This window comes from Suillus paluster (assembly GCF_016628075.1).
Source record: "Suillus paluster strain FC165 chromosome Unknown EDB91scaffold_201, whole genome shotgun sequence".
NCBI classification, from domain to species: domain Eukaryota; kingdom Fungi; phylum Basidiomycota; class Agaricomycetes; order Boletales; family Suillaceae; genus Suillus; species Suillus paluster.
Window position 1 is genome coordinate 1 of NW_024537761.1, and position 27,795 is coordinate 27,795.

Here is a 27,795-nt window from a genome sequence, read left to right on the forward strand (position 1 = left end):
AATACATGATGAGCCGGAGTCATGGTGAACTGCTGGTAGATGTGGGAGTCTCATTCACGCCCCACTCTCCGAACGTCCCACTCGTAGGAGTGTGGCGCTTAGACGCGCTGGAAGCATCATTTGGAACAGGAGGCTACAAAAGAGGGGATACATCATCACAACACGCTGTCTAGATATGGAGCGCTGCAGGCCGAGATGCAACAGGAGAGATCCAGCAGACGCACATCGGCATTGCAGTGAGCACCTAACAACCTAAGACTATGAGTTCGATTCGAACGAACAGCAACCAAGTGAATTTCGCATCCGACAGTGACGCCTATAAGCTGTCCCCATCATACATGGCTGAATGCACCGAAATCGCCAAGGTCGTCGAGGGTTGCAAAGGAGAAAACATATGGTGTCAGGGATGAGTATAGGGTGAGCGGACATGCAGCCAGAATCAATCCTGGAAAATGTGGAAGAGAAGGTCAGTGACACACACTCCAATCATCATCGACTGTAGAATGACTTGGGCGATTCTTGTCATGCAGGCCAGAGAATACCTGAAATCAGATCCAGTCCTGTGGATCCCATCTAAGATCTGGTTCGAGCTTCTGAGGAGACGGGTACGGGAGATTCAGAGGACCCAGATATCCATCGTCAAAAAGAATCCACCAAATCTTGGCGTTCTCACTGGAGTGCTCAACCACATGCTTCGCTCTACCACATCAACTCCTATCGTCTACGACTCTCATGTCCGCGAATCTCTTGCCCTCCTCGAGTACAGAAACATCCTCGAAACCGCAGGAATGTTTTTCTTGCAGGACTTCGATATCAATAGCGACACCTGCCTGGATGAGGTGCAGCAAATTGATGACGTGCATGTACTGGCCCTCATGGGCGTAAATGCAAAGGCTCAAAGGGACCGGGCAGTGAGAAGAATGGACGCATGGCAAAGCACCGAGTCGGAACTGGAGGATTATCCTCTTGGTCGCACACCAACATGGACTCGACTCAAGGCAGCCATTGCCAACTCGCCTGCAATGATCATGAGACCCTGGATGTGGTCGCCCAGATTATCCGACACTCAACTCTCCGTCGGACGTTTGGTGGTCATGTTCACCAGGCACATGTGGTTGATGCTCACGCCCGAAATCTTCAAGGGCATCAGACCCCATCCAAACTCACTTCAGGAGGCCATGAAGTGCTGGACGATCACTAGCATCGATGACACTCTTGCTGCAGTCACATTCGAAGCATGCAATGCCGGACTGCATGACAGTATGGGCATCACTCCTGGTCGCATGGGCCCGAAGTCGAGGCCCTTCCTGGACAGGTGCACTCTGTTCTTTCCCGACCCTGATGCCGCCCATAAGGACAATACTCAGTGGTCTGGGCTGTGGGAGGGAGATGGATACATCGCAGAATTTCACAGGACGATGAAGGCAATGGATGAGGATCAGCAAGAGTTGCTGAAACAAGGATTACGCGAGGTATTTTCGGATCTTCACTGTCTTCCTGCGAGCGGTGCAAGAGTGTGGATGCAAAAGAACAATGCCATTGTGTTCATGACTAATCCCACATTCTACAAGATTGATTGTATTGGAAGGGGAGGCGAGAGTCAGAAGAGGGCCCCAAGAGCACGCCGCACGATGAAGCTGATCAAGGGTAAACGCATATTTGCAGCTGACCTCATGGACTCTCAACCCTTCGACGCTGATGGCAATCTGCGGAGAAAGACAGAGAGACAGAAGCGGCGGGAAATTCAGAAGAAAATGACCATGGCCAAGAAAAACAAGAGAGTCCCCCCTCCACCACGTTCACAGAGACCATTTCCCATGACCCCACTGGAAGATATTGCGGAATGAGCGATGGATGTGGATGTACTGTATTGATAATTTTTGTGAATAGCACCTTGGCCCCACCATTGCACGAACTTGGGAACGCAAAACCGCTGTCCAAGTGCTCATATACCAGATGAACCTGAATGGCAGCTAATGGTTTCATTCTTTGGCGTGACAATCCCAGATAGATTCAGAACTGCTGCCACATGCAATACAACTCAATTGCAAGGCAACCATGGCCCCCTTTGTCGTTGGCTTGCGGGCATGAAGCACAGGATGCAAACCTGTGAATGTTAACCGCTTCCATTAGTCCACCCCCTGCCTATGAAGAGCACGATTTCATAGATCAGGGTGCTGTCAGTGGCGACGATCCAAACTAACCTAACTAACCTAATGCCATCCATTTTTCATCAACACAATTTTATTTCAAACCTTGGGACCCTAGCATGAAGCGCAGGATGCAAACCCATGAATGTTACCTGCTTCCATTAGTCCACCCCCTGCCTACGAAGAGCACGATTTCGTAGATCAGGGTGCCGTCAGGGGCGACGATCCAAACTAACCTAACTAACCTAATGCCATCCATTTTTCATCAACACAATTTTATTTCAAACCTTGGGACCCTAGCATGAAGCGCAGGATGCAAACCCGTGAATGTTACCCGCTTCCGTTAGTCCACCCCCTGCCTATGAAGAGCACGATTTCATAGATCAGGGTACCGTTGGTTGAGCCATCAGAGTCTTCATCGGCATGGTAGACCCCTGTGAGGGACGAGTTACTACTGAGCAAGTGAAAACCGCTGCCAGGTGCCAGAGCGAAACATACATTCCAATAACGTGCATCGCCTGAGTTTCCACAGCTTAGGGTGACCACTATGCATGGGAGGTAATGCTCTTCTACCCTCTGCATCGGATGCACGGCTAATAATTGAAGGTCGGATAGACATGAAGGTTAATGTGGAAACCAGGACGATATACAGAAGGTCGAGCGGCCAAAGAAAATGGGTCTCCCAGTGTTGGAGCGATGATCTGTCTTGTATAAATAAGAATGATCGGATCAGCAGATCAGCAAACAATGGGGTTGCAAGATACAAGCACCAGGATAATGTCATGTCATACCTAGGATCGATTAACAGATTCGTGCGGACCCTAATCATGTCAAGGCCCAAGTTTCATGGAGCTGAACAATGGGATGGAATGGATAAAGAAATTCGGAGGCTATGAAGACAGGGACAGTAAAGTGACGGGAATATGATGTGTGGACTCTAGGATGCTGGGGCAATCTCAGACTTGAGTACAGCACATACATACAGTCTGCTGGAGGAACACAATGTCAGCGACATTCAAGAGGAAATCATGAAGTCCAAGATTCTGGACTGGGATTGTGGGTCCAAACAGGGATCATGTTGAAACAAATAAAGGACGACAGGGCAGGCCAAGAAAGCGAGTTGTGCAGCGTCATGGGTACATTTGCTTGACCCCTATGTTCATGTTCATGACACTTGCAGGTAGCAAGCAGAAGGTAGATTTTGCGACTATTCAGGTGGACACATCCACTGGCAATGTCCAGAATTCCGGTGGAAAATGTATCATATGTGCTACCACAAGTCCAGTACCTGATCATTTGCCAGCCCAAGCGGATGTGGTGCACCACGTCCCCACTAATGAAGCAATCAGCACTGCACACGATATATTTGAAGAGGATGAGATTCACGAGGAGGAAGACAGATTTGATATGCTACAGCGAATCGTGAACTCCGGCATCCTGGATTGGAATCCCCAGGAATCATGGACTGTGAAGCATAGAACGCCTCATAGGCCACATATGGATCGACATATCGAGGAACGGTCGACATCGATAGAAGGCAGCAGAATGGCTGAGCAGGAGGACGATACACAACAGGATAAGCTACGTCGGCCACGCAGACAACTACCAAAGAAAGGAATTTCACGTTGCCAGTCCCAGAATTGTACCTCTATTGTCTTGTAAATTACACTCGACCACGGGCAGCAAACACAATACACGAAATTTCATGAATCACAATAGTGTCAGATGTGTCGTTCACACGACAAGTAACCCATGCCAGCAAGAATCTCCGGATGATGTGGATGGAATATACTGTGGGGTGGTAATAGCACCTCCATCCCTGCCGGTGCGCACAAAGTGAACAACCAACCTACGACAGCTGACAATACCAGCAAAGAAGAAGCCATCCTTAAAAACCAAGTAGTTCACCATACTTGAACAGTCATCAAATGGTTATACTTCAACCTGGCCCTTATAAAGCATACAGAATCTCACTACAGTATATAGGGCAGATCACACAACAGAACATATAGATATGCCAGAATACCATGACAATAGTTCCAGCCTCCTCTCACTTACTATGACCATAGGAACATATCTGTGGCTTCTATGTCTGTAAATTTGCGATGTACTATACCTATACTGGTGATACCAGATGTCTCTATCATAGCGTCCCAGCCAAAGATCAATTTTTCAGCCTCTATACGACTTGCCTGGCTTCAGGTAAGACTCATTCTAGAGGGCATTTGACCATCTGAACACGTTGTTCAAGCCGGACTTCGCTCTAAAAATCATGTTCCAAAGATGTCCACCCATGCCATGCTCCCCCACCCAAAGATCGATCTTTTCAGCCATCATATGGCTTGCTTATCTTTAAGTAGGACTCGTTCTAGATGTTATTGGACCATACAAACACGTTGGTGATGCCAGATTTGCCTCTAAAAATCATGTTCCAAAGTTGACTACCACCCCTGTCATACTCCCCCACCCAAAGATCGATTTTTGCAGCCTTCATATGGCTTGCTTGGCTGTAGCTAGGACTCATTATAGAGGTTATTGGACCATCTGAACACGTTGGTCGAGCCGTATTTCGCTCTAAAAATCATGTTCCAAAGATGTCCACCCATGCCATGCTCCCCCACCCAAAGATCGATTTTTTCAGCCTTCATATGGCTTGCTTGTCTTTATGTAGGACTCATTCTAGAGGTTATTGGACCATACAAAGACGTTGGTCGAGCCGGATTTGGCTCTAAAAACCATGTTCCAAAGTTGGCTGCCCCTGTCATCCACCCCCACCCAAAGATCGATTTTTTCAGCCTTCATATGGCTTGCATATCTTTAGATAGGACTCATTCCAGAGGTTATTGGACCATACAAAGACGTTGGTCGAGCCGGATTTCGCTCTAAAAATCATGTTCCAAAGTTGTCCACCCAGGTCATGCTCCCCCACCCAAAGATCGATTTTTTCAGCTTTCATATGGCTTGCTTGGCTTTAGGTAGGACTCATTCTAGAGGTTATTGGACCATCTGAACACGTTGGTCGAGCCGGATTTGGCTCTAAAAATCATGTTCCAAAGTTGGCTGCCCCTGTCATCCACCCCCCACTCAAAGATCGATTTTTTCAGCCTTCATATGGCTTGCTTGGCTTTATGTAGGACTCGTTCTAGAGGTTATTTGACCATCTGAACACGTTGGTCGAGCCGGATTTCGCTCTAAAAATCATGTTCCAAAGTTGTCCACCCAGGTCATGCTGCCCCACCCAAAGATCGATTTTTCTAGACTTCATATGACTAGCCTGTCCTTCAAAAGCATTTTTCCTGGGGGCTATTGAGCCCTCTGAACACGATGGTAAAGCCAGAATTGCCTGGAAAAATCGTGTTCCTGAGATATACAAGGTCCTCCTCCTCCTCCTGACCTCATGTATGTCACTATCCCGGTATTTCACCTCAATACCGATACTGCAAACATTGATCCTAAGGTATTTGAGGCCTGTGAATCGATTGGGAATGGTCCCAGACCTTCCGGAGGTCAGCATTATCGTGATATGGGAGGTTGGCTCAAATATCGGTATTTTGAACATATCTCCACAATCCAACCGCCGTTTTTCTTAATTGTTGGCTCATATCCATCCTATCGATACCCTCTATGATATGTACCAGCCCGCCAAAAGATATTTTTTCACAAGTTTGAAACCTATTTCTATTTTGACCCTATAAGTTTCGAGGAACTTCCAGAGTCTGAATGTTTGAACACGGTGGCTACCCTATATCAGATACATGTCAGGCTTCAACCTCAGCAACGGTCCAAGGTTCGCATGAGGTTACCCAAGTTTCGAGGAACCTCCACGGGGGTCTGAAGTTTGAACACAGGGGGCTTCGAAGTTCGAACTCACCAACGTTTCAAGATTCGCATGAGCATCCGAGTTTTGAGGGACTTCCAGAGTCTCATAGTCAGTCACCCGAACAACTACTAAGGTGCGACTAAAAACACAGCTGCTCTGAGATGAGTGTGCTCACCGTGTGTGGTTGGTTATTTCTTTTTCCTTTGCTAAATCCAATTAGTGCCTGCTAAGTCCAAATTCGAATATTTATTGATAAGTCATCGGATTTGTCAGAAATCAATCTGCCCTCCCCGTGTCCAAGTACTGTCTCTGTTTAAATCTTCTAAGAGTTCGCATCAAATCATCGAATCATAGTAGTTGGTGAGTGTCGAACTCAGTTGTCGCACTGCTGAATAGTATAATATCTGGTACATTCGTTTTTGTTAGTGGTCAGTTACTTGTTCCAGGCGGTTTGCCTCGTGTATTGTCCCAGCTTATTGCCTCCAGTCCACGCGTCCGAACGTTTGTCAGAAAGCCATAATCCCAGCCCCCATTCCAACTCATTGCTGCAGACCTTCAAACCATGTCCTCTAATAAAGGCGTCCCAGTTCCCTACAATGGCGCTCCTCCCAAGTGAGATCACTATCGTTTTGCGGAGCAGGGACACTAGAGGACTCACGGATGCCACACCAGATACCTCAACGATTTCAGTAAAGCTCTTGCGAGTGAGGTTCGTATCTTGCTTGCAGAGGTAGGGAAGCTCAGAGATGAGCGCAGGCAGCTTCAATTGTACGCCTCCACACTTTATCTGCCAAATGTATACAACTGACTGCCAATACGAATAGCGAAATCGCCGAGCTTATGGCGGTGAAATCCAAACATGGCGCTGGAGGTGAATATTCTCCAGATTGGAGGCCACCAGTGAGTCCTATGAGATCGTGAGGCGTCACTGGTCTTTGATGTGCTTGTAGCCCCAGGACCCGCCGCCGCCTCCTCCTCCTGCAGCCTCCCCCCCTCCAGAAGAAGGCCTAACCGGCCCCGCCCGCCCAGCCTGGCGAGTTGTCCACAAACCACAAAAACGAGAGAAGGCAGCTCCCAAGAGCCTTCCTGCTCCAGTTCCCGTTCCTGCGATTGAACCTCCGAAGCCAAATCTGCCCGCATGGGCTCAATGGAGGCGTATGTGTTATGTCTCTTCTGATTCACACCTCGTGATTGAAATGATCTCCACTTCTTAGCAAATCCTGCTCATGCACCAGCACCGATGCCTGCGCCTATTTCGCCCAGGCCTGTGGTGCCTGCTGCACGTCCCGGTCTTTTCGGTACGTCAACGTGCACACGTAATTATACAGTCAGGCTATATTAACTTTTCCACTTCCAGGTCCGCCAACTCCTCCACCGAAGTAGAACAAACCGAACAATTCTAGAGCCTATTCATCTATATCAACCTGCTTATATCCTTCATCTACTGTCATGTTGTTTCATCATCTTGCATGCTATTGGAAGTCATCGTGTCATCGTTATTCCTGAATTGTAATGGAGTGCAGTGTGCACGCAATTTATTTATATATCTTGTCTACGATATAATTAATGACGTCTGAAGTCTATTCCTGCTGCGTGATATATATTCCACTTGTAACTTTTTGAAAATGAGGCATGGATATACGATGAAGTAAAGTGAGGAGCATTTAGTTGACAGCACACTTTACGAAAAGAGTGGAGAAGAGATACTGGGAGAGTTGCGTGTCGTGCAGGGGGAGATGCCGGTAGCCTGCAGATGATGTCAATACAAAGTCACGCCACAAACCTGAAAGTGCTGACCCATCGCCAAACTTCCAAGGCTGACACAATAGACAGCGATCGGCTCTTCATCATTTTCGCCATCCCTGCGCACCGCGAAGCGTACAAAGATCAAGTCAAACATGTCCCCAACACAGTCGAACGGAAGGCTTAGTGCCTCCTGCCATACAGGGTTGAAGCCATTGTTCTTGACTGCATTGGTGCGTCTGGACAGTAGTCTCCCGGTAGAGCCAGATGAGGAGGGTGAAGGTGTTGCAGAAGAAGAGGATGACTGGGAATACGGGGTGTGAGCCCATTCCGGAACATGGATAGAGACTTCGATGTATGGGTCCACCATGGACTTATCCATGATTTCGTGCCCGAGAGAGTCTTTCGGACGAGGAAGCTGTTGTGCGGAGATGACCTGTCGAAGCATAAGCATTGCTCGCCTCAAGTACAATGAGGAATAACTTGCCGTTATGTCAAGCGAGTGTTGGGTATGACGCAATAGCATTTCCTTGTCAGGTGTACGGAGGGCCAGAGGCTTCAAGACGTAGCCCGCTCGTCCGTTGCGCTGGAACATGGCATGGTTGATCATGTAACCCAGATCTAAAGGCCGATCAGTATCGATCGACAATAGTCAATCTTGAAATTGTACCGAACGTCTGCCAGTTGATAGCCACGAGCTGCGCGCCCGCCGCCCAATAGCGATGAGGCAAGTAGTTAGACGAATTAACCCTCAAACCTTTTGGATATATTCGAATCAGATGTGTCCGATTGTGTTTGATAAGATCCATAATCCCTTGCTTGATCACCTTGTTAGCTGTCTTCTCTGAGAGAGAGAACATGTGTTCCGGGGCGTAGTGCTCTTTTTTGTTGATACCTCTGCACTTCACACCAACAGTGTACACGAGGAGGCCCACGACAGCGGCCGACATCTTAACTTTGCTGACGTCACGGGATTTCGGTCGAGCAGAGGGCTCAGACATCGCTATGGAGGTCGTCGCAGCCGACCCAGCAAGAGCAGCTATGCCAGGCATATTGTGGGAATGACCACGAACACGATCGAAGAGACTGCGAGCCTTCTTCAACTCGTCCTTAACCTCTACGGCATCTATGAGCTTGAGAAAAAACGGACTTGTCGCGCGTATCTCACCGTTGATAGCGTCCATTTCAAAGATCCTGGACTTCGTACGTTCGTCCCTGGCGTCTTGAACGACATCAGAGTCTGTGGACGTTTCCGTAGAAGAGGATTCCGTGTCGACGCTAACTTCTTTCGTACGGATGGATTCGTTCTCTGAGACATAGAGATTCTTTGCCTAAAGATGACAAGTAAGCTAACTAGAGATTACGACCCATACAAGAAATAACATCTACCTTCAACAATACCTTTCCCTTCAAGTGCTCTGGACTTGGGAGAACTTCGAACTTTGGGCATCCTTCCACAGGTGCACTGACAAGCGCGTCTTCGAAGACATCGCGCATGATCTCCACCATCATCTCCTGCTGCGGTACCGAACAATGGATTTCGGCAGATATGATGACAGGGTATGGAGATGTAACGAAAGCGTACTTCGCAATGGCTTCGCACACTTCTCTCACTGGAACCTTGGAAGTGAAGGTCTTTCCGTGAAATATCATCGGCTCAGTGTCACCATCATAGATGTCGACTGAATGGGAGCATGTTATGAGTCAAAAAAAATCCAGCAAATTGACACACACCTTCTACACTACGACAACTGTGAAGAAGAGCCCGGATGTAGCCCTCGATTGTACTAGAACCAACGAGTTGATGGCCGATAAGATATGTATTGTGCGAGGAAGATATAAAGTACTCCGAAAGTGGACGCGTCATATCATGCCATACTTTGCCTTGCTGGTCAGTGAAGGCTGAATTGTTAGAAGACGAAAGGAATGAGGTGAATCCATCAATCGACATAAGCAATGTGGAGGACTGAGAAGACATGGAAAGTTTGTGAGTTATATGTGCCACTGGTGTGTCAATGGGGGGTGGTGAGACGGCGACGGACTGTGAGAGTACAGTGTCAGACGGGGGAGAAGTTGACAGGGGGGGAGAAAGTAATCTTTCCATGGGCGGGGATGCGGATCCTTTCGACGATGATGGAGAGAATCGTGTGCTGACGTCGGATGGCAGAATCTCACCATCCGGTTTCTTGGCGTAATGCGTGAACAGGTCCAAGAGCTCAGGGCGGGACAATGCAGACTGAATTAATCAGTTTCGTAAAGCCGAATTAAACGAAGAACACACCTTTTGAGTATCATGCATGAAATGCTCAAAGACGCTAAAATCAAATAGCCCGTCGTTGCAGAAGCACAGTTTCTTATACAAGAGGTTGATTTCTGGGCGCGCCTTGAGCAGCTTGACAAAGCACCGAAAGTCGGAGAAGTTAAGGAAACCTTGACGCTTCGTGTCCGCTTGCTACACTGTTATGAGCTTTTTTGTCTCGGGAAAAATAGTTGTTCGCCACCTTGAACAGCCGCTTCAGCTCCTCTGTCGAGGTGTTAATATTTAGGCGTCTGCAGAGTTTCTCCACTTCATCAAAGTGCAACTTCTGGTCTCCTGACTCGTCCGCTGCCGTCCAGTACTGTTTCTCCCACATCGCATGCCTGATCTCTTCATGCCCAAGACCCGTCATGAGTTCTTGGCGTATTGCGTAAAGCTTCCTCAGTGTTATGTCCCACATTCGGAATACGTCCTTAGTTGAAGAAATCAAATGAAGAGTTTTATAGGCGCCACTGAGAATGTAGATGATGGTGATCCATCTATCTTCATAATCCTGCGCAAGTTGAAATTGTTGGCGATAGTAGCGGGCTTCAGACGAGAAGCGGAGCTCCTTGATATTCTCGATTGGAACTGCAATGGCACAGTCTGTTAGCAGCGCCAGAAGAGAATCGCGGGTCAATTTGAGGTACGTACTGATCCGCAGTTTCTTGGATTGCCATATGATCTGACCTTGGTCGGGATCGAGTTTAAATATATAGTTTTTCTGCTTTCCAGGAGAGACTTTAGTCATCTGTACTCCTTCTCTTAGCAGTAAAGGGACAGTCCCGTCGGCCACGGACAACTTTTCAGTGGTGCGTTGCATAGGTACGACCGTAGAACTCGATGTGCCTGGTAGATTTGGCACGACAAGCGTAGTCGGTTGCTGTTCTGAGTCTTCTGACGTAGAAGAGACTGTGCTAGGCGTACTCCACATGCTAGTTGAGGTGGGAAGAGGGGTACATGATAAATCAGAGTCAGAATGACCATCCTTCCTATTACGGCGCGGAGCATCTCGACTCCTCGATCGAAGGGATATAGACTTCACAATTGGAGTTCTCGCCTTCAAAAAACCTCTCTTGATAGAATCTCCGAACGTGTTCCCATCATGCAGATTCTTCGTGTGTAAGATTGTATCCGTGTCTGGAGACACGTCTTGCGCCACAACTTGAAGTGCCTCCTGCGTAGCCAGCGTGGGTATGCCAGTACTTGTCAACAAGCCTTTGGCACGTTGCAGAATATGTCTTGGAGCTATCTGCCTCTCTATAGCGGGTCTGGGTCTATTGTGGTCACCCATCGTTCTAATATTAGGGGGAGACGTTTCGAGGAAGCCACAGTCGTTGTGCATGCGCAGTATTTCTAGTAGAGCTATGAGCGTTGGCGCTCAGAGATGGCGTACTGCCTTCTGCGATTATATGGGTTTAGAGCACTGCAAAGGAATGGAAGCCCAATCCCGGATAACATTTTACGGAAGGGGATGGGCGCTCGTGTACATGTGGCACGTTTGCAACGCTGGCAGCACGAGTGAGGGTACAAAGTAATCGATATGGTTATTCTAGTCTATATGGTTAGTGCAGGGCCTAGGCCCCCTCGGGTTGAACTATGTCTATCGGATCCGGAGGAGGTAAATATAAGTAGAGGTGGATTGTGAGAGGAGTGTGGGGTATCGTGAGGCGATGATCGATGAAAAAGTAAAAGTAAAAGAGACGGAATAATATCTAGGGCTACATGTGTATGATTCGTGTTAGATGTGTATGCGAAGAAGGCGAATGTGGCGATGTCCAATGAGTCAAGTCCACGACTTCGCTTAACGAAAATCGACAATGACCTCGGCCAGCCATACGTCATCACAGGCGTTCCAAAGTGCCGAAAGAATGAGGCGATTAAAGCTAATTCCGCCATTTCCGAAGCGCCAACTGGCGCCATGCTGAGCAGGGGGGTGACCCTGCAGCTCCTGTGGGAGACCGTAAGTGGAAACACGACTGGGACTGGAGAAGGGACAAACCTCTATGAAGCGCGCGAATGCGCGTGCAACTTGGACGGCAAGTTGCCCTCGAGTGAGCGGACCAGCTGGAGTATATATATCAAGGGGGTAACTCCGATCAAGATGCTCATACCCCGGCCACTAAAGTGAGGACGGACATCAGATAACATGAATTCATTCATGATATAAGTTACATTACCAGGATCTTGAGATTGACTCTGCGAAAACCAAGAGATCCGCTCATTTGAGCACCAACACCATCGCTCACACCAACGAGCATACGCTCCAATGCACCTTCTGAACGAGTCAGAAGCTCACCCATCGGCACGCCAAGACCCCGTGAAGGCGCCCCATGAAGATCAAATGTAACGGCAGGACAAGGAGGAGAGCGACGCGATGTTGACATCTTCGACAATGGCGCCTGAGGCAGGCGACGGTGGGACGGCGGTAAAGCCTGAGCGAAGGGAGGCTGGTTTGTGGAGCAGGCACCAGCAAGGGCAGTGTATGATGAGCGGACGTTGCTGGGGACGGGAGGATGAAGAGGGTTTATGTAAGACATCGTAGATGGTTATGTGTGCAGGGAAGAGAGATTATCGGGATGAGCACTTGGTGACGACAGAACATGCAAAACTAACCTTCAATTTATACCAACGCATCTCAAAGAGCGGAACAAACACATGCGGGTGGCTCGAGCCAAGCAGTGAAACCATCAAAGGTACATAGTCAAAGCGACCGCTGCAGATTGTGTAAACCAAAATAGAAAAAATATCTTTGTGGAAGGCACCTTACGAATAGTCTTTTGTGCGTCATCTGTGCTCTTGAACTCTTTGACTTACTTACCTCCGTTGAGCTGTGGTGTAACGCTTTGATGCGAGCTCTTTCATAAATATCTGCTTTGAAGACAGCGATTCCTATTGCTTTTGAGCATAGTACGTGCGTGAGAAGGACGAGATGAACTCGAGGCAGCCTCGCAGAGCCTCGTGGGTCGGAAGAAGAGTCGGAGGTCGATCATTGACAATGTCATTGGATCATGTTGACCTCAAAGACAACTTCTGTGAATTCCCACAGTAGTACTTCCAACCCTCGATAAGATCACACCACAGCATCAAATCGCTCACAATAAATTTCCACAAGTGTGATGGAATAAGATGACAAACGAGTTATACAATCTAGAGGATATGGAATGGATCATCATCGGAATATCAATCGCTAAGAAATAGTACAACCACACGGACTTCAGCCGATACAATATTAATCACTCTGCAGCTTTCTTCTTCTTCTCTTCGACGATCACAACATTCTCCGCAGGCACACCCTTTAATGGACCAGCTCCACCTTCAATAAGCTCCATAACGTCGTCCGATACATCTCCCTGCACCACGATCTCATCCTGTCCCTGGGCGTTCTTGGTGACGGATGCCCCAGTGGCGAACTTCTGAGCAAGGAACTTAGCAGCTTTCTTCAAGTCAATGTCTACATGCAATTTATATCATTTAATACGTTACCGCAAAAGTAGTAAACATACCAAATGCCTCAAGGCCATGGATAGCTGTAACATGTTTCCGCTTGTTGCGCTCAATACGTTTAATCGACACTTGCGATGCCTGGGCGATTTTGAGCAACGAATGTGCGATCCAGATAACTTATGAATATACCATCTTTTTCTTAAGCGCAGCATCCGCCTTCGCCTCAGCCTTTGCCTCCTTTTTCGCTGTATCCTTCTCGAGTTTCGCCTGTGCTGCCAGGCTGAGGGTGCCAATCTTTGACTGGAGAGCCTCTTGAAGATCGACGTTGTTAGCATATAACTGTTGCGGTAATACATAGATGCGATGCTTACCATCTGAGTAGTACTTCTCAAAAAGCTGAGAGTGTGCTCCCTGGAGCCATTCCTTGCATCTCGTCAAGCTGGAGCCAAATTCACAGTATTCGGGAGGGAATGTGCAGACTAAAGAAACGATGTCCATCAACAGCATAGGTGGTAATAAAAATTGTGCTCACTTTGGCAGTAAAGGACTTGTAACGCACGAACGGGCTGGGGCTCTTGTTGGTCTGAGGAAGACATGCTATCAGTAGACACGTGACTTATAGGGATCGCTGCTGATTTAGATCTAGTACTGTAGTCTCCCCTAGGGCCTAGACCACTATGTAGACGCTTATAGACGGCCACGATAGTCGTTCCTAGGCCTTTGGTACTATGTTGATTAGTTGGGTCATAAAATACATTGGAGTAGGGAAACTCGGAATATGTTCGTTCAGCCTTCAAAAAAATTTGACTTCTTCCGACAGTAAATATAATCTACGCCAGCTAACGCCGTTCCTAATGAAAGTACATTATCAAAGTGTTATGTGAGTGGTCAAGGTCTAGCAGGTACGGTTATCGAATGAGGGTTGGTGATTGACGAATTGTGCAGCGGTACCATCACTATGGCACGTCTGGATCATGGTGACTTCCCCGACTCCCACTAAAGTGGGAGAGGGTAGGAGATAGGAGAGGGTTTTGTCAGACGCAAACGTCCATGCACCCGTACGCTGAACCGCGGGAAATTATTTGACAGGAACTGTACAGTTTTATGGACAAGCTCCTGTCGCTGATACATTCGTTCCTTGTACATGTCTCGTGTTTTCTTTCCCTCTGAACTTCACTCATGAGTCATGCACAGTGCACAGGTATTTCCAGTGCACAAAAGTTAAATTCGTGCTTCGTTGGATGAAAGACGAGAAAGTCTCTATGATTTACCTTTAACTTTGTCACAGGGGGCATGTCGGAAGCTGGCTGAGGAACGAGGCCGAGACGATATGCTGCCTGTGCACCGATGATGACATACTTATGACCGTAAATACACTCAGTACATACATCCGAATTATACAAACTGGTAGTAAGATGCCAGATCACAGCATCTTTAGTCCAACATGTATAGGACTGTTCATTCCAAACAGGAGTCGGAACTGGTGCAGCCGAGCGCCGTTACGATTAGGTAGCTGATGACCGGGACGCGCTCACCCGTGACCACAGGTGCAAGTATATAAGGAGAAGAGCATCCACTTTCAAGCACAAGGATGACAGTCAGAGCTTCGCGGAGCATCGCAGACGAGCTGCAACTTGTAAGGGAAGAGGTTTGTTCGGATTCTTGGATGGTTTGGTGGGAGATTGTTTAAGACTGTTGATTGACGATGCCAACTTACAAAGATACATTGTAAATATGGTCGTATAATATTTTATCCGAGTGTTCTAGACCTATCGCCGTCCTTTAGACGACCAAGGAGGGTTGTTAGTCTCAATACCGCCGACACCGCCTTCGTAAACGTTTCCAACGGTGAGCCGTAAAGTTGGAGTGATAACCGTCGGTTCCATAGCCCACAGTGCGACCGCAACAGTACTACATAGAAGTCAGCCATTATCGTAAGGTGATAACAAGGGGCGTACTTTGTGCCACTGTAGTTCAGAATACCTTGGTGGACAGGGAACTGATATTGGGGTCTGTACCTTGCCATCAGCTCGTTTCAATACGACACATCGAACCAAGCGTACCCGAGGTTAGATACCCTCTTTCCCATCATCCATCCGTTGACGTATAACTGAGCTCGGTACGGCTGAGAGGTGTTATCAAATGTGAAGGACATTGGAACATCAAATCCCTCTGGGATGTTTAAGTTGAACGTCGTAACGAAGAACCCAACACCAGCGGTGGCGTCTGGCAGACCCTCAGAGAGGCTTCTCAGTGCCCAAGAAGAGGTATCAAATCCAGGCAAGTGCCAGCCCATACGTTCACCGTAGAGCCCTCCTTCGTTTAGTACCCCGCGCACTCTGTCGAGATAGCTGTGTCGACATGAGTCAACGAGGTGGTCATGCCGGAAGAGAGAAAACGCACTTGGTGTATCCGCCAACTTTACCCTGAACCCTCCATTCACCGAAGTCTCCACTGTTGAGCATGAAACCGCGGACGCCGCGAGGGGACTTCTCTTTATCAATAACAACTAAAATGGCCATCAACATCAGGATCGCTTCGGTCTGAGTTCAACATGTGACTTACAGCCCGATTGATCGAGGCCCATATTATCCTAGATCTGTAATTTGTATCGATAATGTTCTAGAACATGAGAACCCACCTGAAGGATAGTAATGACATTATCTTTTCCGTAACGCAAGGATCCTGGAGGGAAGTGGAATTTATCATCCGTTTCTTCTAGGATATTTCGGTTGTTTGTGGAGCTACGTAACTGGCTTCAATAACACCCTCAAATCGTGTCGATGATCATTTACTTTCCGTAGGACGTGCTCAGGAACACATCGTTCACCCAAACTGTCGCAGCGAAAGCTAATTGACACAATCAGATTCAGATATTAGATATAATTAAGTTGGACCCACCTTGGCCGCCGTTGATGGAGAGGTTAACAGATTGTGTGTTTTCCGTCGCATTGAAGTGCCCACGCCAAAGTACGGCGCTCTCGCAGCTGTTAGTCAATGAGCTATAATAAGGACACAGATCAGCTGATGACTGACTATTCGTAGTCACAGCCATAGAGAACCCTCCCATCGCCGTAGTAAGGCTTGAAGGGTATGTTTGTGGCGGTATGGTCAGCAAGAGTCCAGTTGGCGTCAGAGAATCCACTTCGGATTTCCGGCAAACTGTTCGCATATCTCCAGTTTTTAAGCGCTGGTGGAGCAAAGGCAAGCACCGCAGACGAGGGCTGTAGTTGTGCGGAAAAGCCCCCTTGGGAGGTCAAAGTTGAGGCGGCAGCGGCAGCGGCATCAGCTGAGATAGGAATTCCGTTCCATGTAACCGTCTCCACATCATCAGGTGCAATAACCGAAAGTCGAACACTTTCATTCAAGTCACCACGAAGGGCGAGCGTTGATCCTGTGATTGTAGCGTTGCGAACTAAATAAGGGCCTCCAACCAGGATGGAGGTATTCGTGCCAAACTGCCAATAGTTGGCGAACTCGACGGGACCACTGGCAGAGATTTCGGGCGACCAAAATGTTCCAGCGGTGTCGGCGTCACTATAGAGGACAAGCTGCTCGCTGGAATCCCAAACCGTAATCAGTCCTTGGATGCCCGGAAGGAAATTGATGGTGGTGACACCATTAGAGGATGTTGTAGAGATTCCTGCTCCTCCTTGGATACGAGGTGTACCACGAAGTGTTAGAGCAGCCTCCGACTCAGATGTCGAGTCGCCGTAGAGGAACAGTATATCTCTCCCACCAATCTGGCCTGCATACAGAACCTGCGCTGTAGAATACAGGACCTTCGATGACGAGCCAAATGAGTAATCAGCGACAACAATTTTTGATTGTCTGCCCGCGAGGGTGATGCCAGATGCAACACGAGGAACCTCAAATTTACCAGCAGAAGTAGTGACATTCAGCTTGAAGGTAGTTGTAATCCTAACGGAAACGTGAACACACGATTAAACGAAACGGCACAATGTGAGCTCACGTCGTCGTGGAGATCTTCTGTCTTGCAATGTAGAACGACGCCGCTGAGTCGGGGTTCCTTAACAGAGTCACAAAGGCGGCCGGATTAGAGACGGAAACGATGCCGCCAGTACTATTGCCAACCACGTCTGTCTTGTAAAAATCTGGCGAGCTTCGCAGGAAGAGACCCTGACGCTTAAGCTCCGCATACTTGACGGTGAGCTCTCTATTCTCTGCAATGGCGCTCCCGTAATCATACGAAGCTGGGAGTCAATTAGCTAGCAATCTCCCTATGTTAGAGATATAATCTCACTGTAGACTCCGGGGAATGGAAGTGCACCCCAGGAAGTTCCTCTGTAGACATGTCAAGCTTCCCACCATAGATAAGAATAAGGAGCTTACCCGTATAGCATGTAGTAATTGATGAGTTTTGCATTAGACGCCCATAGATGAAGGTTGAAAACATTCTCAAAATTGGCTCCCGTGAGTATGCGGCATTGATCGTAACCTGGCAGGAAGGTCATGTGAATGCATAACGAAGGCATATACTAATTGTTTTACCTGGTGCCGTTGGACCCCAGGCGTCAAAAGAACCACCCTGGAACTCTGGGAAATACCAAGGTTGGCCAGGATCGACAGCTGAATGCTGACTTAGCATCAGAAGGAAGAGATATCGGAAAATATCACATACACTCATGGTAGCTATGATAGTTCGTGACGACCGGCATCCAGACATCTGGGTTGGAGCAGTCGAAAAATTGTGGGTAAGAATCCGTACTTGAGGATAAAAATCGTATCAACACAAGCCCAAATGTTATCAGGGGATGGACTTGCCCATAGATATCTACAGCACCCTACACCTGGAGCTCAAAATGGCGGTCATCGGGAAACTATTTCAGCTTACCGTTCCATTGATCCAGTCCCGATCTTCTCCCGGGTCGTTAGCGGTCAACGGGACAACAATATTGGAGTTCCAATAGACAGCTTCCAGCTCGGCAAAATATTCTGCATGCCCGGCCGGTTCCTGAGAGTATTCGTTATCTTTACATTACAATTGAGTTCAATTCGCTCCTATGGAAATGCCACTTTGAAAGTCACTGACCAATTTGAATTGCTAAAAATGAGGGAGATAAGTTGATGTGAAACACTCTGTCAAGACCGACTTGCCTATTACCGGCCCACCTTGGGTTACTTGGTAAGGAACAGTTTCAGTAATGATACCTTGCACGTAGTCTTGCCAAGCTGCCTTCCAGTCTGTCGCGTTTGTCCGCAGTTCGCCTGCCACTTCTGATGTAATCCAGTGTGCAATGCCTCCTGCAGTCGTCTCCGCATTGATATAAGGCCCTGATCCTCATTAGTACTAAACCCCCCAAACTCCGAGGACCCATACCCGGACGGAGAACAATCCATATGCCAGTCTGTTTCGCAGCCTCGTAAAGTGGCTCCAAAGCGCGGTAATCATTGAAGTCGATAACTCCAGGGGAGGGATTAATCAGAACCATGTGGGTATAAACACTGATCGCGTTGAATCCAGCAGCCTTCACTTTCTGCAGAATATCAAGCCATAGTGCAGGTACTGGCAGGCGAAATGTGTGGAACTCTCCCGAACTGAGTGACGGTACAACGTAAATGTGTCGAATGCGCTTTGAGTGTCCATCGAGCACTCACTGGATAAAAACACGCTGCCCTTTGATAACTAGACTATACTTATCCCACAGGACATCATCCGTACGTCCGTTTCCATTTAAGCCCATGCTCGCCGGCATATCCACTGGTTCTGCCCTCGACACATCAAGATGAGACGCTGGGGACCAGATGTTTGAGCGCCTAACTGGTGACAGCAGAACACACAGAACGGAGAGAATTAAAAAAAGGATCCATGACAGTCCACGACGTTTCCTGGATGCAGACGACGCAGGACCACCGAGGGCCAAAATGTCTGATTGCAGCATCTTGGTGTCTACTGCCTCAAGTATTGCCCTCTCCTTCCCAGGCGTATTTATACCGCGCTCCGAATCTTGAAGTAGGCTCGTGTTGCTGGCATCCCTTGATGCCTTGAGTCGCATGACTGCAACAATGCTTCCGTGGTCCGCCGTGCTACGTGTTACGGGAAAATGCTACAGCCTAGATGAACTGAATTCCGAAGCGGGGGAGTTTGTGAGTTCGTACAGTAGACTCAAACCATGCCTACCTAGACTTGATAAACTAGCGTTGGTGAATCGATGACGAGTCACTAGTCAACGGCCGTTCTTGTGTCCCACAAGTTACAACGAGCCCGGAGTCGACGAACTGAGTGGAAGAAACAGCAGTGCATGTACGTCATCAACACATTGTCACGGTCACGGTCACGGATGTCATACAACACTTGCCGAACCGGGATCCATGATCGATCTGATCAACATATTTTGACTGAGTATTAATAGCACTCTCCCTTTCGATAGCTCCTCGAGTCTCGACATCGACGTCCTCGACTTCAAAGTCACCGGTGCACAATAATCCCGTTTGTTTCAACATTTTAACGCTAGAACCGCCAGTCCGGTATGCCATGTCCTTGGGTCTCACTTGAACAACCGTCATCCCTTCGCTACAGCTACTGCCCACGTGTAAGTTCTTCACTGTTTTCTTTGTCTTCTTGTTTTATAAATGGAACGATACTCATTTTTTTTTGCTAGCCTCGCATCCTCTCCTGCCTTCCTCCACCCTCTCACACCCTCTCGCATTCTCTCGCACACTTCCTCCCCCGACTATAACCAACACCCACCCACCACATTCGACCAGCATTGACAGATGCGTTTCGCCGAGCCGCGCCACCTGTTATCATCGCCATCGCCAAACCCCCAGCTCCATTGTCAATAATATCGTCTCTTCTCGTTACAGGCCAGTTCATGCTCTCTCTGTTGTCACCTCTCTCGAATCACCACCTCCTTTAACCATCTCACTAGTCTGCTCACTGAACTTATATCGGCGAAATACAGTAATAGGCGTTCTCGGAGGCGTTGGGCTGCCTCAACCGTCCTTCACGCATGCCGGAACAAATATCGGACGCTGATGGAGCCCGATAGAGGCTGTCTATATACGTGACTGGAAATTCACATCTTATAGTTGCCACTTTTCGATTCAGGATCGCTACTACTAATCAAATTATCAAACTTATTGAGTTGTCTAGAGCCTAGAGTTTTGTTCAGTACACCCAATCCAGAGTACGGTAAATATATGTATGCTCAGTGTACTAAAGTCATGATCGTATGATGAAAATACGATATGAGTAGTGAGCACCTTCCACCATTTACGATCCCCTCTTCGAACCTCGGAGTTTCTAGTCTCTTCAATGATACTAGGTGTCGGTCTATTCTCCGTCGCTTCGCAGGACTGCGCGAATAATAGACCTTGTTGACTCAACGCTGGATACCTGGGACTTGAATTCCTTATGGCAAACCATCAACCAGAGATGGTGCGACGCATACCTCTGTGCTGATCAAGCGATTAAAGCGGTCAATCTCACCAATACATGATGCGCATGATTGACGAGGATGCGAAGGATTGTCACCTCGATTGGTGTCCACTAGTGAGTCGTATACGACTTGAACATCGATACTTACTCTGGGATCATTTAGCTTTTAAGAAAAAATGTACTGCACGCTGTCTCGCGAAAGGAGACGAGGCTGTTACTGCGAGCAATTATGAGGTGGCTATTGAACTATATTCGGCAGGAATCGAGCTTGACTCCGCATGCGTGTCCCTCTTTGTACACCGCAGTAATGCAAATTTCGAACGAAACTACTATGTGGAGGCCCTTCACGACGCGGGAAAGGCGCGCACGACATTCATCATTTTTAAGCAGTTGTGCTCATACTACCAATGCATAGATCATCAAATAATCCTTCTTCTTATCTGGGGTACGAACTGAAGCATGCAGCCCTTTATGGCGCACATCGCTATGATGAAGCAATCGAAGCGTTCAAAACCATGTTCTCAAAGTTGGACGATGCGCCAGATACGCATATACCAAGTAAGCCCAAACCCGCCATGCGTCAACGTAATCATCATGAACACTTTCTCCAGACCTTCGTCAGACTATTCGATGAGCCATTGACGCTAAACTGGAAAACGCTCCGCTTCGCCTAATCAACACATCCACTGGGCGTTTATGTAATCAAGAGGCACAGATAAATTCCTTTAAGGTGCACGGAGTACAAGGAGATTTTGTATTCATCGATGACGCGTGCACCCCTCCAAACGGAACCCACCACGGAAGCGGTCGGGAAGTACTTCAATTGGGTCACGTTATCACACAGGTGGGAAAGCAAGGAGCTGCTGCTGCGCGACCCCCAGGACAAGCGTGTACACAATTTGACTCCAGTCGGAACTGTGGTGAAGTTGCAGACGTTCTGCGAAATCGCTTGTGGTGCAGGGTATCACTGGGCGTGCAGCGATACGTGCTGCATCGACCAGACCAATGATATTGAGCTCCAACGATCGGTCAATTCCATGTTTGTCTGGTATCGCCACCCAGCTCTTATAATCGTCTACCTCTCGGATGTTCAGCCTTCAGCGCAATCAGGCGCGTTCGCAAATAGCGCTTGGAATACACGAGGATGGACTGTTCAGGAATTCCTGACTCCTAATGTCATTTGCTTCTACCGAAAAGACTAGACCTTATATCTCAACGACCCCTCTCCCAACCACAAGATGTCTTATGCCATCATGACAGAGTTGAAGAATTCAACAGGCATAGATGCGTAGGCCATCGTTGCCTTCCGACCGGGCATGACTGGTGCGCGAGAGAAACTGCAATGGGCGTCGACGCGTGTCACGACCCTGCAGGAAGACGTCGCGTACTCGTTTTTTGGCATTTTCAGCGTTTATCTCCCCGTCATCTATGGCGAGCCAAAGCAAAATGCGCTCGGTCGGCTCTTGCAGGAGATTGTTGCTCAGTCAGGCGATACTATAGCCCTGGACTGGGTCGGAAAATCATCCGAGTTCAACAGCTGTCTGCCAGCTGATATTGCCTCGTACAAATCTCCACCGTGCACGTCGCTATCACTATCTGAAGATCACATACAGAGATTGGTCTCGTCACTGCGAAATGCCGCTGTTATGGAGCTGGCTTTGATGCTGTATACCCGGCTTGACCACCTGAGCGCTCCTCGTTTCGACCACCGCGGACTGCACCTGCCTTGCATCGCATTTCCCGTCACAGAAATAAGACGCAAGCGTGGTCAAGACTGGGGGCTATGCTTTACATATGATGTCAAGGCAGATGGTCTTCAAGACCTACTCATCACTACCGAACACACGCTGAATCAATTCTCGCCGGCAATGCCCATTCGACAGACATTCTTGCTCATCCGTCCATGGAATCGCTATGATCCGAGCTACCTGACTTTGTAGACGGTGCGCAGAGCATGGTCGAGTCTGTGCCTGAGTCTCCATTAGACGATTCTCTCGGCGGGTTTCCTGAGGATGATGAACCTGTTGAGACAGAGCCTCACTCACGAGAATTAATTAAGGCTGATCGCTCGCCTAGGACAGCCTTTCGGCGCGCTTCTGCTAGCGCAGCAACGGGGTGGGGAGTACAAGAGAATTGCTTCAGATAACAATATCATCGCGCAAGTCAAGGACATGACTTTTGTTCATGACATGATGGGCGTCAGAACGCTAGAAATATTGTAGCTGTATCATTTTGACGAACGGAGATCTCTTCATTACCTCTTCACAGTACCTACGTGGAACGATCTCCATAGGCAAATGTATTGTATCGTATGCTGACTTACGGCAGGAAATCAAACAAGTGATTATTATCGCCCAGTCATTTGCAACAGGTGACCCCTCCAGCTCTGGAATTAGTCCTGCAGGCACATTCGCGGCCTTACATTTTCCACCACACAGGTGATACGCATAACCCGAGTTCATTTCGCCACTTTCTCTGATCCACATCGGAGACGATCTCCATTAATAAGCTACGAATGCATAATGACCTCGTTCATACGATATTGGTACGGGAGATTGACTAATGCTTGTGCTCGAGTGTTAGGTTTTTCGGACGCTACTGATCAACTCGACCGGGCACGCGTGAACGATATTCACCTACACGCCAGTCCTTCGACCCTCAATCTGGAGGGAGCTCAAGACGGAACTGTGTAGCTGCAATCTGTAGCAAATACCCACCCCTGGTTATTAGATTTGACCATGGAGATAACGACACCTTCCTTACCACGTCCTTGACTTATATCAGCTGTGAGGATCGCTATCTCCTTTCGTTCTCGAATAAGATGCGACAGAAACTGTATCTGCTGGTGAAAAAAGAACATGATTCCAATCTGGTTCTCTGGACACCTGATCCTAAGAACACAAAACGAGCTTGGTCGCGACATCCCAACCATTACGCAGCTACTTAATTAGCCTGTGGCGTGGTATACTTTGCAGCTGGTCAGTCAACTTGCCGCGCAACAAGCATCGAGCCCGCATGCACATCCACCATTGCCCACCATGCAGGTGACCAGAGTGCATTTTGCCACTTCCTCTGATCCACATCGAAGAGGATCTCCGTTGGTGGGCTTGTTCGACGAATGCATGATGTCATTGTTCATGCGATACTGGTGCGCGAGATCGACCACTGCTGTAAATAGAGACGAGTCAGAATTTTCCAGGTCACCTATCCACGCGGCAGGATTGCGAACCTGGATCAAGGGCCAGGCTAAAACAACTCACCAGCAGGGGGGAAGTTGGGAACAAACTTTACAAAACCAAAACCAAATTCTCGGGAAAATGAAGGGGACCTATACATGTGGGCACTGGGCAGGGTAAATGGTGCTCCTGAAAAAAGACGCGAAGTACAGCAATTACAATTATCTTACCTGTGCCAGGCATGCAGGGAGGGCGCGCAATCAAATGCACTCAAGGTACGCGGCGCGCGCATCGTTGCAGCGAGTTAACTATAGCTTGTAGGGGGCCCAGGTTTGTTAGGATAGCCTCCGCGACATCTTGCAGTCTACAAAATGCAACGTGAGATGAGTCTGGGCGGTCGTGTTTTTTCTTGAATGACGGGCGTCGGGACTCGGTCCAGACTCTGCATTCCCCCGGTTTTTGATCCGGCGCTAGCGTTTTATTATATAATTACAATCGTAATCAAATCTAGATCATAAATCTTCGAACTCCGAACATAATCTTTGCGAGAAATCGATTTTGCATCGTGCACATATCATTCACGATGCCTCCTTCAGCGTCAAAGCAGAAGCGGCTTGCAGAAAAGGCTGCGAAACAATCCGCAAGGCAAAACGGCACTACTTCGACGTCCACTCCAAATGACTCTGCACCAGGTAGCATGTCCCATACTCCACTCACCAGCATATCTGCCGCCACCAGTACGGATGACCTTACATCTATGGCCAAGCTTCAGATCGCCACCGATCGGTGTGTACAATGCTTATTCCGATGGAAGATACTGATCTGGCTCTAGGAGTGCAGCGGGCGTGCTGGTATCAGACGTGAAAGGCAGAGATATTAAAATCGATTCTTTTACGTTATCATTCCATGGTCGCCTGCTCATCGAGGGTGCAGAGATTTCCCTTAACTATGGACAGCGCTATGGACTATTGGGTGAGAATGGGTCTGGAAAGGTATATCGTCATATCCTTTACCTCCACATCCTACCATCTCACATATTCGTCCTAGTCTACCTTCCTCCAATCTATCGCAGAGCGCGACATTGAGATTCCACCACATATTGACATCTACCTCGTCAGTGGTGAGGCTGAACCCTCCGATGTCAACGCCGTTGACTTTATCGTGGCCTCCGCTCGCGAAAAGGTCGCTAAACTCGAAAAGCGCATCGAAGATCTCAGCATCGCCGATGACGTCGATGACGCCGCCCTGGAGGCCGCGTACGAGGAACTCGAGGAGATGGATCCAAACACCTTTGAGACCAAGGCTGGCAGTATCCTCCATGGTCTTGGCTTCAGCCAGGCTATGATGGCCCGTCCTACAAAAGATATGAGTGGTGGTTGGCGTATGCGTGTTGCCCTTGCGCGTGCACTCTTTGTTAAGCCACATCTACTTCTCCTTGATGAACCCACGAACCATTTGGATCTTGGTGCCGTCGTTTGGCTCGAAGCGTATTTATCAACATACAACCACATTCTCGTTATCACATCGCATTCGCAAGATTTCATGGATTCGATCTGTACCAACGTCATGGATTTGACCATGAAGAAGAAGCTAGTCTACTACACTGGTAACTACACCACCTACGTACGCACTAAGCAGGAGAACGAGGTCAACCAGATGAAGGCATACAACAAGCAGCAAGAAGAAATCGCACACATTAAGAAGTACGTCTGTCTGTCTTTCTCCGCAGTTCACCGTTAACTGAACCCGGTTAGATTCATCGCTTCCGCTGGTACATATGCCAACCTCGTCAGGCAGGCCAAGTCCAAACAGAAAATTATCGATAAGATGGAAGCAGCTGGACTCATCGAAAAAATCGAGGCACCACGGCCGCTGCGCTTCCACTTCGAGGATATTCGCAAACTCCCTCCTCCTATCATTGCCTTCGATGAAGTTGCCTTTTCTTATTCGGGCAAGTCTGAAGATTACTTGTACAAAAAGTTGTCGTTTGGTATAGAGTGCGTCTTTTCGTCCTATTCCAAGTGTTTTTAAGCTCACTACTATTTAGTATGGACTCTCGTGTAGCCATTCTCGGTGCGAACGGTGCGGGAAAGTCCACGCTCCTCAACCTCATCACTGGCGTTCTCCAGCCCTCTCAAGGCACCGTTTCCAAGCATGCCGCACTAAAACTCGCCAAGTACAGCCAACACAGTGCGGATCAGTTGCCGTACGACAAAAGTCCCATCGAGTACTTCCAATCGCTCTTCTTTGAGAAGTACCCCGAAAAGGACGCCATGGCGTGGAGGCAGCAGCTCGGCCGTTTTGGCTTGAGCGGTGCGCACCAAACGAGCGTCATCAAAAATCTGTCGGACGGGTTGAGAAATCGGTACGTGGTCTATCGCGAATGGTGGCGCCTTGACTGACTGTCGTTCAGTGTGGTATTTGCGCAGCTCGCGATGGAACATCCCCATATCCTGCTCCTTGGTTCGTTATTTTTTTCCCCTTGTTGGACAATCCACTGATCAGTTGTGAGACAGATGAGCCGACTAACCACTTGGACATGGCTTCTATCGATGCGCTCGCGCTCGCAATCAAGGACTTCGAAGGTGGCGTGGTGATCGTGTCACACGACTTCCGTTTGATCAGTCAAGTTGCCGAGGAGCTTTGGGAAGTCGCTGATAAGACAATCCGGAATCTAACGAAGGAGGACATCAGCATTGTCGACTACAAGAGGAACCTTGTGAAGCACAGTACGTTTTACTTCCTTCTCATCCGATCGGGTGCTGATTATCATTCAGGTGAGGCCCAATTGGAAAAGGCCAAACTTATCAGCAAGTCTGCCGCTAAGGGCAAGACGTAATGAGTGTCCACAGCCCTGTTTCATGTGTGCATATATACATACCGTACCGCGCCCCTTACATGGGTTGTCTTGTCATTATCCTGCCATTGTAGCCATTTTTTTCATTCGATTGTCACACAACTAGCTGGATCTTGCATCTGTATGTTCGTTACGTCCAAGCCACGTTTTCGATTTTAGATGTTCGATTGTCCCTAAATGAGGATCAGGCCCTTAGGAAGGGACTCCGGGAGCTTACCGCGTAATGCAGTCCAATGTGTGTGCAGCTGCATAACTCATATGGACCGCATCGTTATGATACAGATTCCAGTCTCTAGCATGGCGGAGATGATGTCTGCCTTACAGACAGCCGCTGCATATACGCCTGCAGCACTCCTATATAAAGTAGAGTGAGGCGATCGAGCAAGGGGGGCCCGGAGATCTAGTGCACACTCCGTAATAGTCTGGCTACTGTCTATGCCTTTCCAGACCGACAAACTTCAATGTATAATAAGGCGTAATATAACCACGGTTAGCATGGCACTGTAGGATCAAGAGCAATTAAATGACTAACGTCATTTGCACAGCAGAGAACTACATTCTTCGCGGTGCTTACAGCTATTTTCATATGATAGACCAGAATCTGGAAAACTCATTTAGCCGCTTTTATTTGTTGTTGGAGCGACACCAAACAGAGGCGCGCACGCTAGCTACTTTTATAACTTGCTTGTGGAATACTAGTACAACGACTGACGACCATCATCATGATGCACGGAAACCGGCGACATATACAAGATGCTGTGAAGCAGCAGTGGGTTGTTATGTCCACACATGGCATGACATCGAAGGCCATCGCGCAAGTGACAGGATACAGCCATCGAACAGTCAATCGAGTTCTTCGGCTCTCACAACTCACAGGCTCTGTCGTTCGAAAACCTCTGGAAAT

The 27,795-nt window shown here is 48.3% G+C and overlaps 8 protein-coding genes across 8 annotated transcripts; 3 read left to right on the forward strand and 5 right to left on the reverse strand.

Moving 5' to 3' along the window:
* Window positions 1–427: 427 nt before the first annotated feature.
* On the forward strand, window positions 428–1,847 carry EDB91DRAFT_1088495 (uncharacterized protein; the record flags this gene model as incomplete). The annotated part of the gene is made up of 2 exons (XM_041316456.1): window positions 428–466; window positions 531–1,847. 2 exons carry the CDS (start codon window positions 428–430, stop codon window positions 1,845–1,847), a joined length of 1,356 nt encoding a protein of 451 aa, XP_041169229.1.
* A 4,396-nt stretch (window positions 1,848–6,243) lies between these two features.
* Window positions 6,244–7,353, forward strand: EDB91DRAFT_1278698 (uncharacterized protein; the record flags this gene model as incomplete). The annotated part of the gene is made up of 6 exons (XM_041324696.1): window positions 6,244–6,582; window positions 6,643–6,738; window positions 6,795–6,870; window positions 6,927–7,125; window positions 7,185–7,268; window positions 7,328–7,353. Exons 1-6 carry the CDS (start codon window positions 6,533–6,535, stop codon window positions 7,351–7,353), a joined length of 531 nt encoding a protein of 176 aa, XP_041169230.1. The 5' UTR covers window positions 6,244–6,532.
* Window positions 7,354–7,501: 148 nt separating this feature from the next.
* Window positions 7,502–11,402, reverse strand: EDB91DRAFT_1176410 (PLC-like phosphodiesterase). The gene is made up of 10 exons (XM_041320386.1): window positions 10,664–11,402; window positions 10,215–10,600; window positions 9,995–10,165; window positions 9,448–9,949; window positions 9,103–9,395; window positions 8,882–9,044; window positions 8,384–8,830; window positions 8,201–8,334; window positions 7,768–8,149; window positions 7,502–7,717 (listed from the first exon to the last, which is right to left on the reverse strand). Exons 1-10 carry the CDS (start codon window positions 11,352–11,354, stop codon window positions 7,635–7,637), a joined length of 3,252 nt encoding a protein of 1,083 aa, XP_041169231.1. The 5' UTR covers window positions 11,355–11,402; the 3' UTR covers window positions 7,502–7,634.
* EDB91DRAFT_1176412 (uncharacterized protein) lies at window positions 11,403–12,610 on the reverse strand. The gene is made up of 3 exons (XM_041320387.1): window positions 12,190–12,610; window positions 12,012–12,131; window positions 11,403–11,960 (listed from the first exon to the last, which is right to left on the reverse strand). The coding sequence occupies exons 1-3, from the start codon at window positions 12,547–12,549 to the stop codon at window positions 11,814–11,816; spliced, it is 627 nt and encodes a 208-aa protein (XP_041169232.1). The 5' UTR covers window positions 12,550–12,610; the 3' UTR covers window positions 11,403–11,813.
* Window positions 12,611–13,089: 479 nt separating this feature from the next.
* On the reverse strand, window positions 13,090–14,126 carry EDB91DRAFT_1176415 (translation initiation factor SUI1). Its single transcript, XM_041320388.1, has 5 exons — window positions 13,989–14,126; window positions 13,828–13,935; window positions 13,646–13,767; window positions 13,516–13,594; window positions 13,090–13,463 (listed from the first exon to the last, which is right to left on the reverse strand). Exons 1-5 carry the CDS (start codon window positions 14,050–14,052, stop codon window positions 13,246–13,248), a joined length of 591 nt encoding a protein of 196 aa, XP_041169233.1. The 5' UTR covers window positions 14,053–14,126; the 3' UTR covers window positions 13,090–13,245.
* Window positions 14,127–14,973: 847 nt separating this feature from the next.
* EDB91DRAFT_1176418 (glycoside hydrolase family 35 protein) lies at window positions 14,974–19,776 on the reverse strand. Its single transcript, XM_041320389.1, has 21 exons — window positions 19,076–19,776; window positions 18,798–19,015; window positions 18,575–18,751; window positions 18,510–18,521; window positions 18,312–18,448; window positions 18,242–18,261; window positions 18,099–18,184; window positions 17,969–18,046; window positions 17,810–17,915; window positions 17,721–17,761; window positions 17,430–17,670; window positions 16,493–17,377; window positions 16,358–16,443; window positions 16,252–16,306; window positions 16,098–16,200; window positions 16,022–16,049; window positions 15,860–15,965; window positions 15,520–15,807; window positions 15,415–15,468; window positions 15,174–15,367; window positions 14,974–15,117 (listed from the first exon to the last, which is right to left on the reverse strand). Exons 1-20 carry the CDS (start codon window positions 19,471–19,473, stop codon window positions 15,226–15,228), a joined length of 3,261 nt encoding a protein of 1,086 aa, XP_041169234.1. The 5' UTR covers window positions 19,474–19,776; the 3' UTR covers window positions 14,974–15,117; window positions 15,174–15,225.
* Window positions 19,777–23,304: 3,528 nt separating this feature from the next.
* On the reverse strand, window positions 23,305–24,157 carry EDB91DRAFT_299327 (uncharacterized protein). Its single transcript, XM_041326764.1, has 4 exons — window positions 24,088–24,157; window positions 23,851–24,026; window positions 23,622–23,797; window positions 23,305–23,558 (listed from the first exon to the last, which is right to left on the reverse strand). Exons 2-4 carry the CDS (start codon window positions 23,988–23,990, stop codon window positions 23,533–23,535), a joined length of 342 nt encoding a protein of 113 aa, XP_041169235.1. The 5' UTR covers window positions 23,991–24,026; window positions 24,088–24,157; the 3' UTR covers window positions 23,305–23,532.
* A 404-nt stretch (window positions 24,158–24,561) lies between these two features.
* EDB91DRAFT_299512 (P-loop containing nucleoside triphosphate hydrolase protein) lies at window positions 24,562–26,971 on the forward strand. The gene is made up of 8 exons (XM_041326765.1): window positions 24,562–24,820; window positions 24,867–25,026; window positions 25,082–25,737; window positions 25,789–26,031; window positions 26,082–26,399; window positions 26,448–26,497; window positions 26,551–26,763; window positions 26,812–26,971. The coding sequence occupies exons 1-8, from the start codon at window positions 24,618–24,620 to the stop codon at window positions 26,871–26,873; spliced, it is 1,905 nt and encodes a 634-aa protein (XP_041169236.1). The 5' UTR covers window positions 24,562–24,617; the 3' UTR covers window positions 26,874–26,971.
* The last annotated feature ends 824 nt before the right edge of the window (window positions 26,972–27,795 follow it).